Below are 17,298 nucleotides of genomic sequence, written 5' to 3'. Positions count from 1 at the left end.
GCCCTGAACTGGGAAGTTAGGCCCAGCTTCCAGCAGAGGTGTGGGTGGTAGTTCTCCGTCATCCCCGGGCTCTACTGTAGCCGAGTCCCATCTTAGCAGGCTTCAAAGCTGCTCTGCCAATGGAGCCCCTTCCATTTCCTTGGGGCAAGCTGTATACCCCATGCAGATTTGGGTCTGGCGGAGAGGCATGTGTGTGTTTTGAGGGGGGCACGCTGAATTTTCTTGGGGAGAATGCAGAGGCTCTAGGAATGATGGGCCACTCTAGAGGAGCAAGCTATCTCCTCCCAGAGGGCCAACGCAGAAAGGAGCAGCAGCCGGATGGCCAGAATCAAAAGGCTTAGGAGTGGGAAAAATGTGCGAGCTTTTGGCCTTTGTCTTTAGTCCCTACACCTTTCCATACACCCTCGCCACCCCTGCCCCGCCCTCGTCCCACCCCAGTAGGCTCAGGAGTGAGCGATCCCGCCGAGGTTGTCTCAGGAAACGCCTAACATAGAGACGCCCTCTCCCCAAGTCTTTGCAGTCTCTGGGCCGTTGATGGTCCCCAAGAGAGGGCGCCCTGCAGGGCGGGATTGGACCCTGCTTCAGGGAGGCGGGACTCAGGGCTAGAGGGTGGAGGGGTATTTAAGACTAGGCGGGGTTGGAGGTGGCCAAGGGCAAAATGAGTGGGCTACCGGACGCCAGGACCTGCCCAGGCCTGGGAGAGGCCTCCGACCTTAAGTTCCCTCTGGGCGCCAAGTTCAGGGAACCTCTCACCGAAGCTCGATTCCAGCAACTCTTCGGGGACGCAGAGCAGGAGTCGGACCTACTCTCGGAGCCCCGCTGGTCCCGGCTGTGCAGACAGTGGAGGCGGCTGCCTGGCGCTTGCTCCGGACCGGGGGCGTGGCGCCTGCTGCTGGCGCGGCTGCCTCCTCTGCGCTGGCTGCCCCACTACCGCTGGCGGGCCTGGCTGCTCGGGGATGCCGTGGCCGGAGTGACCGTGGGCATCGTGCACGTGCCCCAGGGTGAGCGGCCCCAATACCCGCCCGTCTGGGGCCCGAGCTCTGGAGGGCGTCGGGAAGGTGCAGAGGCTGGAAACCCAGGAGCGAGAGATTGGGTAATGTGGCTGAGGGTTCGGAGACAGGATCTGAGACCAAGAACCGGGTAAGGACTGCCGAGCTGCATCAGATCCCTACCCCCAGCTCCCTTCATTTGCGCAATCCTTCAAGAAGTCTTTGACACGTTCCGGGTCAGGGAACTGGAGAGGTACAATACCGGTACAATACCGGCTTCCTCCACGCTCGCCACCCCCCTCACCCTCGTCTAGGCCGACACGGATCTGTGACCTTGTCTGCCCCAAGACCTCCCACGGAGGCCTGTTAACCCCTGGGTTCCCTCATGTGGCATGATTTAGCGTCTCCATGCCAGCCTCTGAGAATGTGCACAGGAAGGGTGGCGTTCTGGAGGCTGGTCACCTTCCCCCAGCCACCCCCTCCCCCACACCACACACCGCGATGATCTTTCCTTCCACTTCTCCCCTAGGCATGGCTTTTGCCCTCCTGACCTCTGTGCCTCCAGTGTTCGGACTCTACACTTCTTTCTTCCCCGTCCTCATTTACACCTTGTTGGGTACTGGGAGACATCTGTCCACTGGTGAGCGACCCGGTGACTCCTCTCCTTTTCTGTGGGGTGCCAGTGGACAGGGTTTTGAGGCTTGGGTTCCTGTGAGCTCCTTAGCTCTTGTTCCCCTCTTCCCCTCCCCTGCTTCCCTTCCAGCCTCTGCCGTTTCCCTGCCGGGAACTTGGGACCTAAGCAAAGTTTGCTGGGCCGTTGGGGGGATTGAGGGGTAGGGGGTGGGGGTTGGTGCTGAGTGTGTGCAAAGAGAAGGGAGTGCCCTCGGACTTTACTTCACCCCCAGGAGATTCGGTTTAAACGAACATCTCCGGGAGATGGAAGAGGGGAACAGAGATGCGCGGTTACCCAAAGGAGCGCGCGGTCCGCGGGGCGTTTGCAGGAGGAGTGTGATGCATTAGGGGGCAGTATTTGCCGGCTGGCGCGCTCTCCTAGCCTCCCTCCGGGCACGTTCCGGGCTGCTGCACCAGCTCTCGGCCCCATGGCCTTCACCTGCGCAGCAGCCTTCCAGGAGAGCGGGATCTGACCGCAGCAGCCTGACCGGGGCCGCGGAGCCCCAGCGGTCACCGCACCCCAGGCGGCAGGGCTGGTGATCTCTGCGTTTGAATTCCCCGGCCCTAGGAACTTTCGCGGTACTCAGCCTAATGACGGGCTCGGCCGTGGAGCGGCTGGTGCCGGAACCCCTCGGGGGTAACCTGAGTGAAATCGAGAGGGAACAGTTGGACGTTCAGCGGGTTGGGGCGGCTGCAGCCTTAGCCTTCGGGAGCGGGGCGCTGATGGTGAGGGAGGATCCTGCGGGATCCACGCTGGGGTCCCTGGGGAACTGGGCCAGGAGAGGGGGGCGGGACGCGTGTCCTGCGCGAGGCGGGAGAGGTGCGCTCCCGCGGGTCCGCTACTCCTCCGGTAGTGATTGTGCATCTCCTCCCCTGCAGCTGGGCATGTTCGCGCTGCAGCTCGGCGTCCTGTCCACCTTTTTGTCGGAGCCTGTGGTCAAAGCGCTGACCAGCGGGGCCGCGCTGCACGTGCTCGTGTCCCAATTGCCCAGCCTTTTAGGGTTGCCCCTCCCGCGCCAGATTGGCTGCTTCGCTCTCTTCAAGGTGGGGGTGGAGAACAGCGGAGAAGCGGCTTCTGGCGGTCTTGGGAAGAGGGAAACCCGGAAAGGAAGGAAGGAAGGACGGCGAGTGGAGGGATAGAGGGTGACGGGGGCGGAGGGAAGGAAGTTAGAACCACTGGCTGAAAGAGGGTCGCTGCGGCGGTGGAACAGTCGACCCGGCACCCGGCCCTCGCTCACCGCCCCTCCCCACAGACGTTGGCCGCTGTGCTGACCGCGCTGCCCCGGAGCAGTCCGGCAGAACTGACCATCTCGGCACTCAGCCTGGCGCTGCTCGTGCCCGTCAAAGAATTGAACGTGAGATTCCGGGACAAACTACCCACCCCGATCCCAGGCGAAATCGTCATGGTGAGGATGGCTCCCGGGTCGGGGGTGCGCCCTGCACCCTGCACCACACAGCCCTTTGCCCATTAGGTAGGAGCTGGCCGCTGCCGCCCCCTCGTGGAATGCAGCGAGTTTACAGAGGAGAAGTCCTGCGCATCCGTATCCCTTTCCAGGCCTCTTCCCAGAACACTTTGACCCTCTGGAATCCCCCACGCACTTCTCGCACGGAGCCTCTCCTGGACCTCTTACAAAGCCTTCTTCCTGCTTACAGCGCTCCCTTGCGGTGTCGCTCGCCACGGCACTCTCCACTCACATCTCTCCCCTCACCCGGTCCTTCGCTGTTCACTGTTCAGTTTCTCTACCTTCCCACGCCCACCTACATTTCTCTCTCTCCCCGACTAAATAAGTGTTCTGCCTCTCCACCCATACGCCATCTATGCTGAGACATATCCCAGCTCTCTTACCTAGAATGGCTCGATACACTTCTTGATGTCTACCATTCCTCATGGGAGTCCCTCTTCTTCCATCTCTTTCTATAACCTCGCATATACATCATTTCTCTTTCCCATCCCCACCGTCCTGCACTCTAAATGGGCGGCCAGGCACCCAACCCAAACACATCCCAGAGCCCCCAGGGGCTGGGCCTCCAAAAACAACTAACAGTTGCCTTAGAATCCTTTTTCTCCGTGAGGCTCTTTCTAGTCTCTGCCAGGAAGCCCATCTCCTGCCATGCCCTAATTTGCTCTCTTTCCCAGGTGCTTCTGGCCTCTGTGCTCTGCTTCACCTCTTCCCTGGACACAAGATACAACGTCCAGATAGTGGGGCTGTTGCCTGGAGGGTAAGGGAATCGAGAGCCTGCTCTTCTCCCATTTTTCCCACCCAGCACTTCCCCTTGACCCACCCCACCCTGTTTTCTCGGTCTTCCCCATATCCTTCTTAGGACCAACCCATCCTCATCCTGGATCCCTCTCTCTCCAGATTCCCCCAACCTCGCCTCCCTAACCTGGCTGAGCTGCCCAGGATTCTGGTTGACTCGCTGCCCATCGCGCTGGTTGCCTTTGCTGTGTCCGCCTCCCTGGCCTCCATCTATGCAGACAAGTATAGCTACACTATTGACTCCAACCAGGTGTGACTCCGACTGAGGACCCCAATTCATTCAGGACACAACCCCCTAATCTGATGTGCCCTCCCTATGCCCTTGTCTCTCTCCTCTTCATCTCACTGCATCCCTCCAGGAGCTCTTGGCCCATGGTGTCTCCAACCTCATCTCCTCCCTCTTCTCCTGCTTTCCCAACTCCGCCACATTGGCCACCACCAGCTTACTAGTGGATGCTGGTGGGAACACACAGGTAAGAGCATGTCTTGGATGAGGAGAAGGGCGGGAAGGTATCCAGGGGGATGGGTGGTAGTGAACAAACAGGTGGACGATGGGTAGATTCCTCAGAGGGCAGCCATATAGAGGAGGTTAGGAGTCTGTGCGGGAGAGGGATGGGGTGGGAATTTCTAGGTAGGAGATGGAGAGAAGATAACTAAGCTCCATTAAGACCTTTGTAGACTTGGGGCACCTGTGTGGCTCAGTGGGTTAAGCATCTGCCTTCAGCTCAGGTCATGATTCCAGGGTCCTGGGATGGAGCCCTCCATTGGGCTCTCTGCTCAGCGGGGAGCCTGCTTCCCCCTGCCTCTCTGCCTACTTGTGATCTTTCTGTGTCAAATAAATAACAATCTTTAACAAAAAAAAGACCTTTGTAGACTCTAAGCACTCAGTTTACAGTGCCCACATGTAACTCAAAATAAAAACAAAACTGAACTGTAAAATAAATTTGAGAGACAAACTTCTGATTTCCACACACCCCCCCCATGGGACATATCACACATGAAAGTCTCCCCCTAATACTTCTGGTTTCCTACTTTGCTGGTCCCCTAAGAATGTGGTGAGCCTGCTTTTAGGGTCATCCAACAGTGGCTTTTAAGATGGACATGGGCTTCAAAAAAAAAAAAAAAAAAAGATGGACATGGGCTTCAAAAATAGGGAAATTGAACTACATCTACGTAGAGACCGGCAAATGAGAGGCATTTAATTGGGAGAGGGGAAAAGTAGATGTGAGATGCAAACTAGCAAGAAGAGAGTGGAAGACTGAGGAATATCTTCATGGACAGGGATTCGGAAGGAGGGAGAGTTCCAGGGAAGGCAAGGTAAAGTGGACAGGGCGGCCAGCTCCCTCACAGTGGTGCATGAGATCCCTTTGCTTCTCGGCTTCCATCCCTCCTCCTTTCTAGCTGGCAGGCCTCTTCTCCTGCATAGTTGTCCTCTCAGTGCTGCTGTGGCTGGGGCCCTTCTTCTATTATCTGCCCAAGGTAAGGAACAGAGGAGCTATTGGGGGTGGCCAGGAGGGGTGGCTATATTCCAGGACACTGAGGCAGTCAGCTTGCCTTCTCTGCCCCAAGGCTGTCCTGGCCTGCATAAACATCTCCAGCATGCGCCAGATGTTCTTCCAGATGCAGGAACTGCCACAGCTATGGCGCATCAGCCGCATGGACTTTGTGAGAAGTGGCAACATTGCTCCAGATTGCCCCCTCCCATTTCCCAGCATCCCCAGCCTCTGCCCTTGATTGAAGCTAATTGTCCTGGTCCTACATTCTGTAGCCCCCCCCCCCCCCCCCACTGCAACAAGCCTACCTCCTAATCCCATTACCCAGACACAGGGTGGAGGGTGGGGTTTCCCCCGCTGAGTCAATCCTGTCCCTTCTTCCTGTCATTCTTTCTACCTTCTCCTGGGCCATCCCTTCCTATCATTTGCCTTGGCAGGCACCACACCTCTTTCCCTAGCAGTGATGGCCTGCCACTCCCAACCCTGTCCTTCAGGCTGTATGGATGGTCACATGGGTGGCCGTAGTGATCCTGAGTGTGGACCTAGGCCTGGCCATAGGTGTGGTCTTCTCCATGATGACTGTGATCTGCCGTACCCAGAGGTGTGAGTGGAGATGAGCCGGGAAGCACAGTGGGGAGAGAACAGGTGCTTGGGGTGACTCTCCAGCCAGGCCAGGCTGGGAATCTGACCCCAGCTTCCCACCCAGGGTGCAGTGCCTGGCACTTGGACTTGCTGAGGGGACGGAGCTCTACAGGCCACTCAGAGAGAGCCACAAGGTGGGTGGACTATGGACAATGAGGGAAGGGAAGACCAGACCCGGGTGTTTTTCTGACCCTCTGCCTCCTTAGCTCCACAAGGTCCCGGGGCTCTGCATCCTGAGCTACCCAGCACCCCTCTACTTTGGGACCCGTGGGCAGTTTCGCCGCACCCTGGAGCAGCACCTGGGGCTTGGAGAAGGAGGAAAGGTGAGAGACCTGGTCCGAGGGGAGGGTGGCTTCTCCGGGAGAGGGAGGCAGGTGGCTCTTCTGAAGGAGATCACTGCTTACGGGGCACACGTTCATGCTGGTGTCTTGGAGGTGGTGACTGCCCTTCTCTACTCACAGGAGGCTCCAAAGACGGATGGCCCACCCGATGCAGGTGAGATGGGATGGCGAGGAGCCTGGGCACGTGCCCTGGGGGCGTCCGGCCACTCCTGCCTTCTCCCATCCTAGTTGCCGAGCCCGTCAGGGTGGTGGTCTTAGACTGCAGTGGTCTCACCTTTGCAGATGTTGCTGGAGCCAGAGAAGTGGTACAGGTGAGGGATGGGGCAGGTAGGTCGAGGAGAAAGTCCCCTTAGCATCCCAGGCATACCCTCTGACGTAGGATTTGACCCCCCTCTCCTTCTCCGCAGCTGGCCAGCCGATGTCGCGATGCTGGGATCCACCTTCTCCTGGCTCAGTGTAATGGTGAGAGGTGTGGAGGCTGGAGGGACCTGGAGACTGGGGAATGACCAGAGACGTGGGGGAGGGAAAAGGACATGGTATGGATTTAAGACCTACAGGCCTGGCCTGCGTCTCTACACAGCCTCAGTACTGGGGACACTGACCCAGGCAGGACTCCTGAACAGAGTGACCCCAGAACAGCTGTTCGTCAGTGTCCAGGATGCAGCTGCTCATGCCCTGGAGAGACTGGTGAGGGGGCAGGAGCAACAGGAGGGAAACCCAGGAGGTGCTGGGCTATATAGCAGATCACATGTGAGTCGGTGGCTGAGAATCTATGCAGAGGGTTCTGGGAAAAGGCCTGAGAAAGAGACTAGGGGAGGGAGAGTGGGGGATGAAATGATGAGTCAATTTAAGGCTAAGCCAGGGAGACGGGGCCCAGCTCTGCGTGAAGAACTAAGGAGTTAAGAACTAGGGAGTGGGGTGGTGTGCCCTCAGAGGACTGCCAAATGCTGAGGGAGGGAGGAGGGCACTGAAACTATTCCTGATATGTCCTCTCTCTTTCCAGGAGACTACGGGTCCGAAGACTTGCACAGTGTGGGTCTGACACAGTCATCGGGAGCGTGGAGGGCCCCAACAATATGTGTGTGAGGAGTCCTTACTTCTTATAATTAATAAAACAAGGCTGAGCACCTCTGGGGGTCATGAAGTGAACCTCTGGGTGTCCGCACACTGATCCCTGGTGCCCCTTTCTCCATGCTCACAGCATTGCAGACACAACTAAAAATGACTTTCACTTGTGTGTTCACCAGCGCCCCCCCCACTCCAGAAGTCTCCAGTTCTCTCCATGGGGGGTGGGGCTGGAGCCTGTGCACAGAGTCCTGGATCCAGAGATGGGGGAGGGGGTACAGCCCTGGGAATACACGCAGGGACTTCCCCACCCCCTCAGTCCCAAGGAGATGAGAGGAGAGTATTTCCACTTTAGGTTCTTAGAGTCTCCATGGGCTCTTTGGCACTTGGAAAGTGACCCCCCCCACTTCCTGTCCCATGACAAAGGGGGTGGCGGGAGGACTTGGCACTGGCTGTGAGACAGTTATGGCTCCATCACATCCCTGGGCACTCGCAGAAAGGAGGAGTGCCACCAGGACAAGCCCCTGCTTGGGATCAGTTTCTGAAGGGGATCAGGGAGAGTCAGTGGAGCGGTCACTGGGTGCTGGGGTTTGCTAGAAATTCCTGGCAGGGACAAGGAGGCAGGCCCAGCTTGACAGTTTGAAGGCCCCTAGTGGCCCTCATTCAGAGGTCATGCACTGCAGCCGGTGTTTGAAGAAGAGTAGGCGGTGTTTGGCCACCTGACTTTCATCCAGTGATCCTGGGTAGCGGTAGCGGGCATAAGTCTCTGTCCCCACATCCCTTGATGTCCATGGCAGCTTCAACTTGGATGCGTGATCCACAACGACGTCTGAGCAGGAGCCCACTCGAAGGGAACCAAGCCCATCCAGGAAGAATTCTGGGGGGGGGGGGCGTGGAGGGAAGGGGAGCAAACATTGAAGGGTCTGAAGGGTGTAGAAGGCCAACCCTTAAGGGAGAACTAAAATTTGGGGTATGGAGGGTGCATAGGCAAGGACCCCGTTTCTGAGGGCATTGGGCTAGTAATTAATTTTCCAGGGTCTCAGTTTCACTCTTCTGTAAAATAAAGTCAACATACTTACCTTGTGCTTGGATAACATACCACAACTGTCCACCCTCCCCAACACCTAAAGTTTCAACAGATACTGAATGGGCTGCTCCAGGAGTGTGGTCTGAACCAGCGGGAGCGGCTGGGAGTGGAGGGAAGGTGGCGGTGACAGCGGTGGGGAAGTCAAACGTAGACCCAGGGGCAGTACTGGGTCTGGAGGTTCAAATGGTGTGCGGGCCAGGAGGGTGGGAGCTCTGTGTCTTGCCAAGGCTCACATCTTGGTAAATCTTCGCAGAACTGCCCCAAGAGCCCCGGGTGCCACCCGTGGGTTTCACGGGGGAGGGGTTGGGGTGGGCGTAGGAGTCGCCAGCGCCCTTGGATCCTCACCCAGCGCCCCGCGGGTCCCTGATGGGCCGGGCCAGGCCGGGAGGGGGAGCCACTCACCCAGATGCGCCACGCGGCTGAGGCGCGGGTCGAAACCGACCTCGCGCACCTTGTCAGTGCGCGCCAGGAAGAAGTTGACCACGCCGTCGGTCACCACGCAGCCTGGAAAGCCGACGAGCTCGTGGTGGAAGCCGCGCCTTTGCCGGAGGCAGTTCCCGCGGCCTGGCGCGCCAGGCTCCACGCTCAGCAGCTGCCTGTAGGTGGTGGCAAAGCCGGAGATCTCGCGCACCGCGCCGCCGACCTGCGGGAAGTGGGAGGATAGCTCCAAGAGGGACGGGGACTGCCGGGGCTGGGAGTGGGGGTACCACATCTGTGCTCCCTCTCCCCCGCTCGGTTCCCGGGCCCCGTCCTCCTCCGCTCCACTCCTACAGGACCCGGGGGTCTCCCAGGCTCCGCCGCGTCTTCTGTCAGTCCCAGGACCGTCCGCGCTCGCGCTCGGCCGGGGCTCCCCCGCCGCTGCCTCAGCCTGCTGAGACCCTCCTTCTCCCACCCCGCATCCTGCAGGCCCTCCCCTACCAGGTCCAGCGGCGTCCGCTCCAGCACGTCCACAAGCCTCTCCAGCCGCGTCCGCGCGGTGAACACGAAGTCGTCGTCCACCCACAGGACGTACTTGGTGGTTACCTGGGATACGGCCAGGTTCCGGCCTGCGAACCAGCCCTGGGGGAGGGTATATATGGTCAGTGAGGCTGGAGAGAGAGGACCTAACCCCTCTCCCGCCTTCCCTTCTCTTTCCGGACGCCTCTCTTAACAGTAGTGCCCACGAATGGCTCAGGCCTGGGTAAAAAAGGCAGTTTTCCACGGCGAGGGGTTGTCAGTGTTCTGGGAGGTGTTAGAGCGCATCTAACCGTGCACCCCATTCATCCATTCATTCATCATTCATTCATTCATCACCTATTTACTGAGCGCTCCCCAAGTGCTCAGCACTTTCTAAGAACGCAGGACGAACAACATAGGCACGATTCCTGTCCCACGGAGCTTATTTCCAGGAACTGCCATGCTTAACAGGCACCCCAGTAATTCTGATTACAGGTAGGTAGTCCTGAGAATCACTACTCCGGAGACTTCAGACCGAGGGCGCGCCTTCCTCCACGCGCTCTGGCGCGCGGTTCAGCCTCGCTGGCTGCGCACCTTGCCAAAAGGCATGAGATAGTGCTCGATGTGGGGACCGCTAATGCTCTCTGGCTTGTCGCTGTCGTCGGCGATGACCACGGTGACCGTTGGGTAGAAGCGACGGATGCTGGCAATGAGTGCCCGTAGCCGATTGTAACGCAGGAAGGTCTTAGTAGCAATGGTGACCAGGGCACTGATGTTGTACTGGGCTGGGGAGGAAGAGGGTTAGGTGAAGAGGAAGGAGAATGGGAAATTAGGAGCAGGAAAACATCTTCTCCCAAGGCTTCCCTCCTCCACCTTCTCCCCACTAGACCTCGATTTTAGGTCGCGGCAGGCACGGGCCTCACCTCCCTGGGGTAGAGACCCAGATGGGTACAGCCGAGGGTTGGGGGGGTGTCTTATGCGGATGGTAAAGGCAGCCTCATGTCCCTCTGTGGAGAACCGGACTGGGAAGAAAGGACACAAGCCGTGGTGCTTAAGGCTGGGATAACATTCCTTTTTCAGTAAATCAGTATTTAAATGCCTACTCTTTCTGGGCCCTGATGGACAAGAATTTAAGATTTTTACCGCCATGGTACTAACATTCTAATGGGTGGGAAATTAATTTTAAAAGGAGATTTAATGAAAAGCACACGTTTATTGAGCATTTACTATGTGGCAGGTACTTTTTCAGTTACCTTAAATATAGGAACTCATTTAATCTTCACAAGTCCTATTAAGTAGATTTCTACTACAGAAAAAGACAGAGAAATTAAGTAACTTGTCTTCATTTACAGAACTCTTAAGCAACAAAACTGAGTTAGGAGCCTAGTCAGTCGTTCCAGGCTAAGTAAATGAAATTTAGAGACTGGTAAGCCTTGAAGAGAAAAAACAAGTAATGTGATAGTGAAGAGGAACCAGTTGAGTTGAGATCCAAATGACAAGAAGGAGCCAGCTGTACAAAAATCTAGGGGAACAGCATTCTAGGCAGAGGGAACAGCAAATGCAAAAGCCCCAGAGTGGGAGCAGGTTTGGTGTACCAAGCCTTGGAGAGAAGCAGGAGGGCTGTGTTGTGCCTTTTTTGCTAGAGAAATGGGAGCTCTGGGAGATAAAACCCCTTGCTCTCCTGGAAGTGGTGGATTGGAAATAGAGTTTGAGTTTTCTGGCTCCTGGGGCAGGTCACTTCCTGGGGCCCCCACGGTTGGCCTGAAGGGGGGACACACCCAAAGCTCGGGTTTCCCTTTGGCCTGCTCTGGCCCCAGATGAACAAAGGCCCCTTCTCTCTCTCCCTGGTCCTGCTAGCCTAGCTGAAATGCCCATTGTGTGACTGGGCAGCTCTGGCCATTGCCCTAGTATCTCCCACACCCTCTGCCATTTGCCCGCTCCAGCCTTTCTGGGCTCTCTGTTCACCCAGCCAGCCACTGCCTCCGCCCAGGCCTCACACCTGTGTCTGCTGTGTTTGCCTGGTAGCTTCGGCTGCTGTAAGTGACCAGTTGAAGCTGCCGGTTGAGTTGGTCTAGCCCAGGGCTGGTGAGGGTGAGATCTGGCTGCCCCTCTCCCGTGAGAGTCACTCCAGTCACTTCCCCTGCCACGTCCCAGGTGCCCAAGGAGGCTGTCAGGTTCACCTGGGAGAGGAGGATGTACAGGGTTAGGCTTCACACCTACCTCCTACCTCCCTGGTAGCTTCATCCCTCCTTTGGCAGTGGGGTCTCCCTCCAGCATCCTCTGCCCACCTGGCCTTCCCAGCCTCATTTCCCCTTACCTGGTAAAGCTCCTGACCAGAAGCTGCCTGCAGGCTCAGTCCTAGGAGGAAGGAGAGAGAGTCAGAATCACACCCAGCCTTGAATTCTTCTGCACTTCGTCTCTCTTCACCACATCTCTCTTCACCACCGCAGGGACCTTCTCACCCATCCCTCTTTGTTGAGGCCATGGCAGGGTACCTGTTAGGATGAAGCCTAGAGTAGCTGATTTTTTTACTCCTTTCCATCAAAGCAATGGCTCTTTATGGCCTGCCCCACCTACCCACTAATCTTTGGTCAGTCAGCAAAGAATAGATTCTTTCCCCCAAACCTCTCCAGTTACAGCCTTCTGCAATTCCTGACAACGTAGAGTCCCTTCTGTCCTCATCTCCCATCTCATGAGCCCCCTTCTGACCTCAAGTCCCCCTTTCACTGGAAGTTCCCCACTTCCCATTCCAATCTTGCTTCACTCTTCCTCACCCAACTTTGAGCTCTGACACCCCCACAGTGCCTTAGGTCATCCCAGAGGCTCATTCTCCCCACCTGGTACCAAGATGCTCCGGAGGGGCTGGACTTCCACACCCTGCAGTGGGTACTGAAGAGGGGAGTTGGCAGGGGCTATGAGCAGCCGGTCAGCAGCGGACTGGCTCCTGGCAGTGGAGGACAGAGAAGGAATCACGGGCAGAGGAGCTCTCCTTCCAGTCACACCCTCCCTCCAGGCCTCCCACTGCAAAGACACACCCTCATTTCAAGATAGTACCTTGAAAGGAAGGCCTGGAACTCCTGCTCCCTGGAGGCAGAGGCAGCCCTCAGCTCCTCCGGGTCAAAGGCTTTGGTGAGGTCGATGGCTCGGACCTGCCTCTGGAAGGGGAGGTAAAAGCTCCTTCCACTGGACTCACAACTACAATTGTTCCCAGAGAGCAGCCTGGAGGGGGGACGAAGGTCATCAGAGCCCAGCCATCCAACTCCATTCACCCCATGAAACATTTACACAGTGCCCCATACCTTGGCCTTTCAACCCTGCCCATCCAATGTCTGTCCCCTAAAACATTGCTTTTCAGATAGTCTCCAGGGGGAGAGACCACCATGACTTGTCCCCTAAATCTGGATTTTACAGAGCCGTAGAATAGGGTCAATTGCTAGAATTTCAGAGTTGTCTACCCACCATTTAGGACCCCACATGGACTCCCCTTTCAAGTAGAATCATCAGGACATTGGGAAGTTTTCTAGGGCCCTCCTATGCCTGCACATCCTCTCCTCCCCATCACCATGACAAGGTTCAGGGAGGAGAGATTCCCCCTCCGCACCAGCCCAAGACTCAGCAGCTCCCCCTGCCTTACCCCCACTCCCTAACTAGTCAGGAGAACCCAGAGATCCGAGCTCAGCAGTGCAGGAAACAAAAGCTCCCCGCGCCACCCCCAGCGAGTGCTGCTCTGCCGCCACTACCCCTGGCACTCACCCCACCACTTGCTCCTTGATCCTGACTGGGATGTGTGCATAGCGGGGCTCGGGCGTCAGGTCTGGCAGTTCTGGTCTGGGGGGGCCCTGCAGGGGCGCCCACAGCGCAAGAGGTGCCCCGAGGCCCGGCGCGTCCCGGGTGCTCGCGTACAGGAGCCCCAGCGAGGCGCAGGCGAGCAGCAGGACCAGCACACAGAGGGCCCGGCGGCCCAGCCGCATCCTGGTGGGCGGTAGGAGTGGGAGGGTGAGAAAGGTGCGGGGGAAGGGGGCGTGGGCTGGGACTCTAGAGCCGGGAGGTTCTGGAGGTTCCTGCCAGCAACCCCGGGACGCTCTCTACATCTCCGCGCGCTAGGATTTGCATAGCGAATTGTTCCCCCGGCCCTCCTCCCTCCACTCCCCGGGCCTCGGGTCTCCCGGCCTCCTTTCTTCTCGCCTTCTCCCGCATCTCGGTTTCCTCTCACGCCCGAGGCCCGGCATGTTGATGCGAGAGACCGCTGGATGCGGGGCTTTCCTCGGGGCCGCGAATAAGTAGGACTGCATCGTTTTCTTAGAGCAGCGGACTCCCCCATTCCCGCCCCCACCGCCCCCGGCCCGCGTGTCCCCCACCCCGCGGTCCGAGCATCACCTGGGCCCCGGTGGGCTGCACAGGGCGGCTCCACACCTTGCCTGTCATGAAAAATGCAGAATCACGCCCGCGCTGTTGCGTGCCCCCGGCGGAGGTGACCGCGCAAGTGGCCTCGGGAAGCTGTGAGGAGGACCCGGGGGACCCGCGAGCGCGCCGCCTCCCGCCTCCAGCTCGGCCCCCTCATCCCGCCCGGGCACTGACCTGTCTAACGTTCTAAGGCCGCCACAAGATTTCCGTCCGGGCTGCTCCAGGCTCTCAGCCCCGGCCTGGGGGTCTTCATGGGGCTGGAGGCGGCCTGATCGGGGAGCCAGCCGTGAGCCTGTGTCGTGGGGATCCTCCTGCCTCCCGGGCTCGCCCAACCCCTCCCGCCTTCGGACGCTCGGGGCTTTGTAGACCGCGGCGCGGGGTGGTTCTGGGCGTTTCCTGCGGGGGGGGTGGGGTGGGAGGTGGAGAACGGAGTTGAGAAACGGTGCATCCCAGCCCCAGAAACGAAGGCTGAGCTCCCCGGCACCCTGTCCCACTTGCCGGGAGGGGAGGGCTCAGGCCGCCGCCCGTTTGTTCAGATCGCCGCGCCGCGCGGCTCGGCTCCCGGGCTCGGTGCGGCGGAGGCTCCAGCTCCGCGCGGGGAAAGCGAGCGCCCGGGCGCCTTCTGGTGGGCGCAGAGGACATTGCGGGGGCGCCTCGAGAAGGTCCTTCTCCCGACCCTCCCAGCCCTTCTCCTGCAAACCTGGGATCTCAAGGGCCTGCCCCAGTCCCATTGTATTTCTTAGTCGTGTGGAGCCTCCCTGTCATCCAGGCGGTACACGAGGATAGGGAATAAGGGCTTTGGGAGACTATGGGGCGAGGGCTTCTTATAACCCCATTCCAAGGAAGGTTTGGGTGGTTAGAGTGGGATACAAGAAACCAGACTAGATCCTGAAAAATAAGATTTTGCCTGGCTAACAAAGACAGGTTCACACCCTCCCGCCCATCCTCTCCTCCTCCGCGGCACCCCTATCCCAATCATCCAACAAACACTGGAGAAGTAATCCAAAGGCCTGCTTCCCCTAACTGTTCCTTTTGCATGCTGTAATTCTGCATGCAAGCCTTTGACCCATAGACTCCCTTCCCTACAGCAGGATTCAGGACAGTATTCTTGTTCTTAGACTACATACCCTCAAGTGTTAAGGGATAAAGTGGCGGGATGTGTGCAATCTACTTTCAAGTTGCTTGGAAAAAATAAATGATACAATGATACAATGTGTACATGTTGTATATATATGGGTACATGTGGTATACATAATACAGAATTTGTATTTTATTCATTTAATAACTCGTCACAACACTATATGAACTGTAGGGCTTATATGTGTCTATATGCACATATATACAGAGAGGGAGAGAGAAAATGATAAATGTGACAAAATGTCAAAAATTGGTGAAACTGGTTAAAAGGTATGTGGGAGTACTGTGTTTTCCAAGTTCCGAAGTTTGACATTATTTCCAAGTAAAAATTAAAAAGAAAAAGTCTTGCTTCTCCACTACTTTAGTGGAAAGTAAGCATCTATTTAGTAACTCAGTTATGGTCTGAGAAATTGTTTCAGCACATTACTGTCACATTTATAAAAATAGACAAGTAAAAATTTTAATAATGAAATTATAATCATAATCTAGAATTTCAAACAGAACTTATACTAATTCTTGTATCTGCAGCATTTCCTTCTTTGATGGTGATATTTAGCCTTGGCCGAATGCTGATTTTTCTCTCTCTCTCTCCAACTGTGCACACGCACACACACATGCACACACATTCTTTTTGCTGAACCATTTGAATTAATTGCAGACATTGTGACTCTCTACTCCTAAGTACTTAAGTATCTATCTCCTGAAAGAAAAGGTATTCTTCTAAATAAACAATATGATTGTCGAAGTTAGAATATTTACAAACCCTTGTCTGATACACAGTCCATGTCGAAATTTCTCCAGTTGTCTCAATGATGTCTTTTATAGCTTTTAAAATAATTCCAGTTAAGGATTTAGTTTTCATGCCTCTTTAGTTTTCTTGTCTTTGAAGGATATTAAATATATTTATTTAAAAAATTTGGGGGGATTGCTCTATTTCCATTTACTCTAGAGTGAATTCTCTTGAGCTTCTTGATTACCTGTTACAGTGTTACTTTTCAGGATGAGATTTGAAGTTTTAGTTTGTTAGTTTGTCTTTTGTGAGTTTCTTTCTCATGTGTGTGTCTTGGTTAGGATTCATTGTGGCTGACAGACACTACTCTAGGGGGTTCTTACTGGGAATAATGGGGCATACAAATGGTTTGGGGAGTTGGTTTCTGTATGGGTAATAGTATCTTCCATAGGCTTTTGGAAATATGTGGGGGCATTTTTTAAGAGGATTTTACTTATTCACTTGATAGAGAGAGTGAGTGAGAGAGAGAGAGAGCACACAAGCAGAGGGAGCAGCAGGCAGAGGGAGAGAGAGAAGCAGACTCCCTGCTGAGCAAAAAGCCCCTAAGTGGGGCTCCATCCCAATGCCCTGGGATCATGACCTGAGCCAAAGGCATTTGTTAGGCGCCCCTGTGGGGACATTTTTGGTAGTCTCAGTGACTGGTGAGGCTGCAGGCAATTGGTGGGCAGGTGTTAACTAAGCTAAATGTCCTACAGTGAATAGGACAAGTCTGTGTAACAAAGGCTTGCCCTTCCCCAGATGTCAATAGAAACCCAGTTGAAAGCACTGCTTTAGGCAGAACTTTTAGGAACACCTCCCCGCCTCCAGAATCATACAACTCTTTTGCTATCAGCAAAACTGAGGTCACAGCTGCAACAAACTTCCGAAAACAGGAAGCTACAAACTAGAACCCCTTGGCCTCTATTACAACTTACACCCCACAAAGTGGACACCTGCCATTCAGGGTCATCCCTTCTCTTCCAGTTTAAGGCCTATCTCAATTCATGTTTCCTAGGCAGGCATTTGATTAATAAAGGAACACTAACCGCAAAGAATGCAGAGAAATGGTTTTTAGCACTCCAGCTTCTGCTGCAGGCCCAGATGCAGTAGGATGGGGCTGTGATGGGTCCTCCATACGCCAGACCAGGTTGGAGGTATAAGTTTTCCTCTCTCCCTGCAGCATCTCCCCATACTGAGCGGTTCTGTGACTGTCTCCCCTGTCCAGAATGAGGGTTTATATTGAACACACAGGGATCTGATCCAAGGGTGTGTTGCTGATCCTGTCCCCAGCCAATGGCAGGCCTTGTCTAACTCAGCATGGTAGCCTAGAGAGCTGGCTAGCCCAAGTCTTTTTGCTGTCACTCCAGGCAAGCAGCTCAAAACAGATAGAGCCCAGACAGGGTCACAGCCTCCTACAAACCACCTGTCATATGGCAGAACATCCAGTGAATTCTCCAAGGAGCTGGTTCCTGGGCTGCTAGTTCTTTCTTCCATGCTATCAGCCC

General features: G+C 56.0%; 2 protein-coding genes and 1 long non-coding RNA gene across 13 annotated transcripts; 1 reads left to right on the top strand and 2 right to left on the bottom strand.

The window, feature by feature from the left end:
- Positions 1 to 636: 636 nt before the first annotated feature.
- LOC131838545 (solute carrier family 26 member 10-like) lies at positions 637 to 8,539 on the top strand. 8 transcript variants are annotated; one of them, XM_059184807.1, is made up of 18 exons: positions 638 to 1,001; positions 1,519 to 1,629; positions 2,230 to 2,387; positions 2,541 to 2,705; positions 2,915 to 3,067; positions 3,799 to 3,881; positions 4,022 to 4,169; positions 4,279 to 4,392; positions 5,321 to 5,398; positions 5,489 to 5,584; positions 5,907 to 6,013; positions 6,119 to 6,188; positions 6,261 to 6,377; positions 6,516 to 6,549; positions 6,678 to 6,706; positions 6,803 to 6,857; positions 6,976 to 7,145; positions 7,399 to 8,539. In XM_059184807.1, exons 1-18 carry the CDS (start codon positions 659 to 661, stop codon positions 7,435 to 7,437), a joined length of 2,070 nt encoding a protein of 689 aa, XP_059040790.1. In that variant the 5' UTR covers positions 638 to 658; the 3' UTR covers positions 7,438 to 8,539. The 8 variants fall into 8 exon arrangements, 6 of the variants coding, with proteins under 6 accessions (XP_059040793.1, XP_059040790.1, XP_059040787.1 ...); XM_059184804.1 differs by having other exon boundaries at positions 6,624 to 6,706; positions 6,803 to 6,864; positions 6,976 to 7,082; XM_059184806.1 differs by having other exon boundaries at positions 6,624 to 6,706; positions 6,803 to 6,864.
- LOC131838550 (uncharacterized) lies at positions 5,053 to 7,046 on the bottom strand. The gene is made up of 3 exons (XR_009356644.1): positions 6,763 to 7,046; positions 6,387 to 6,683; positions 5,053 to 5,389 (listed from the first exon to the last, which is right to left on the bottom strand). It is a non-coding gene; the product is annotated as an uncharacterized LOC131838550 (long non-coding RNA).
- Positions 8,120 to 14,278, bottom strand: B4GALNT1 (beta-1,4-N-acetyl-galactosaminyltransferase 1). 4 transcript variants are annotated; one of them, XM_059184815.1, is made up of 12 exons: positions 14,062 to 14,278; positions 13,861 to 13,901; positions 13,237 to 13,455; positions 12,538 to 12,702; positions 12,321 to 12,427; positions 11,801 to 11,841; positions 11,483 to 11,663; positions 10,407 to 10,505; positions 10,078 to 10,268; positions 9,466 to 9,606; positions 8,950 to 9,190; positions 8,120 to 8,337 (listed from the first exon to the last, which is right to left on the bottom strand). In XM_059184815.1, the coding sequence occupies exons 3-12, from the start codon at positions 13,452 to 13,454 to the stop codon at positions 8,120 to 8,122; spliced, it is 1,602 nt and encodes a 533-aa protein (XP_059040798.1). In that variant the 5' UTR covers position 13,455; positions 13,861 to 13,901; positions 14,062 to 14,278. The 4 variants fall into 4 exon arrangements, with proteins under 4 accessions (XP_059040798.1, XP_059040796.1, XP_059040799.1 ...); XM_059184813.1 differs by lacking the exon at positions 13,861 to 13,901; XM_059184816.1 differs by lacking the exon at positions 14,062 to 14,278 and having other exon boundaries at positions 13,861 to 14,044.
- Positions 14,279 to 17,298: the final 3,020 nt, after the last annotated feature.

This window comes from Mustela lutreola, chromosome 8 (assembly GCF_030435805.1).
Source record: "Mustela lutreola isolate mMusLut2 chromosome 8, mMusLut2.pri, whole genome shotgun sequence".
In the NCBI taxonomy this organism is placed as follows: domain Eukaryota; kingdom Metazoa; phylum Chordata; class Mammalia; order Carnivora; family Mustelidae; genus Mustela; species Mustela lutreola.
This window is presented reverse-complemented; position numbering and strand designations above follow the sequence as displayed.

Excerpts from the sequence above, each read along its gene's own strand:
- LOC131838545 (XM_059184804.1), top strand. The coding sequence starts at position 659 with ATGAGTGGGCTACCGGACGCCAGGACCTGCCCAGGCCTGGGAGAGGCC. Across the intron at positions 6,189-6,260 it reads CACTCAGAGAGAGCCACAAG|CTCCACAAGGTCCCGGGGCT; the intron begins GTGGGTGGACTA and ends CTGCCTCCTTAG. Across the intron at positions 6,707-6,802 it reads GAGCCAGAGAAGTGGTACAG|CTGGCCAGCCGATGTCGCGA; the intron begins GTGAGGGATGGG and ends CCTTCTCCGCAG.
- B4GALNT1 (XM_059184815.1), bottom strand. The coding sequence starts at position 13,454 with ATGCGGCTGGGCCGCCGGGCCCTCTGTGTGCTGGTCCTGCTGCTCGCC. Across the intron at positions 10,269-10,406 it reads TGGGTCTCTACCCCAGGGAG|CCCAGTACAACATCAGTGCC; the intron begins GTGAGGCCCGTG and ends CTTCCTCCCCAG. Across the intron at positions 9,607-10,077 it reads ATCTCATGCCTTTTGGCAAG|GGCTGGTTCGCAGGCCGGAA; the intron begins GTGCGCAGCCAG and ends ACCCTCCCCCAG.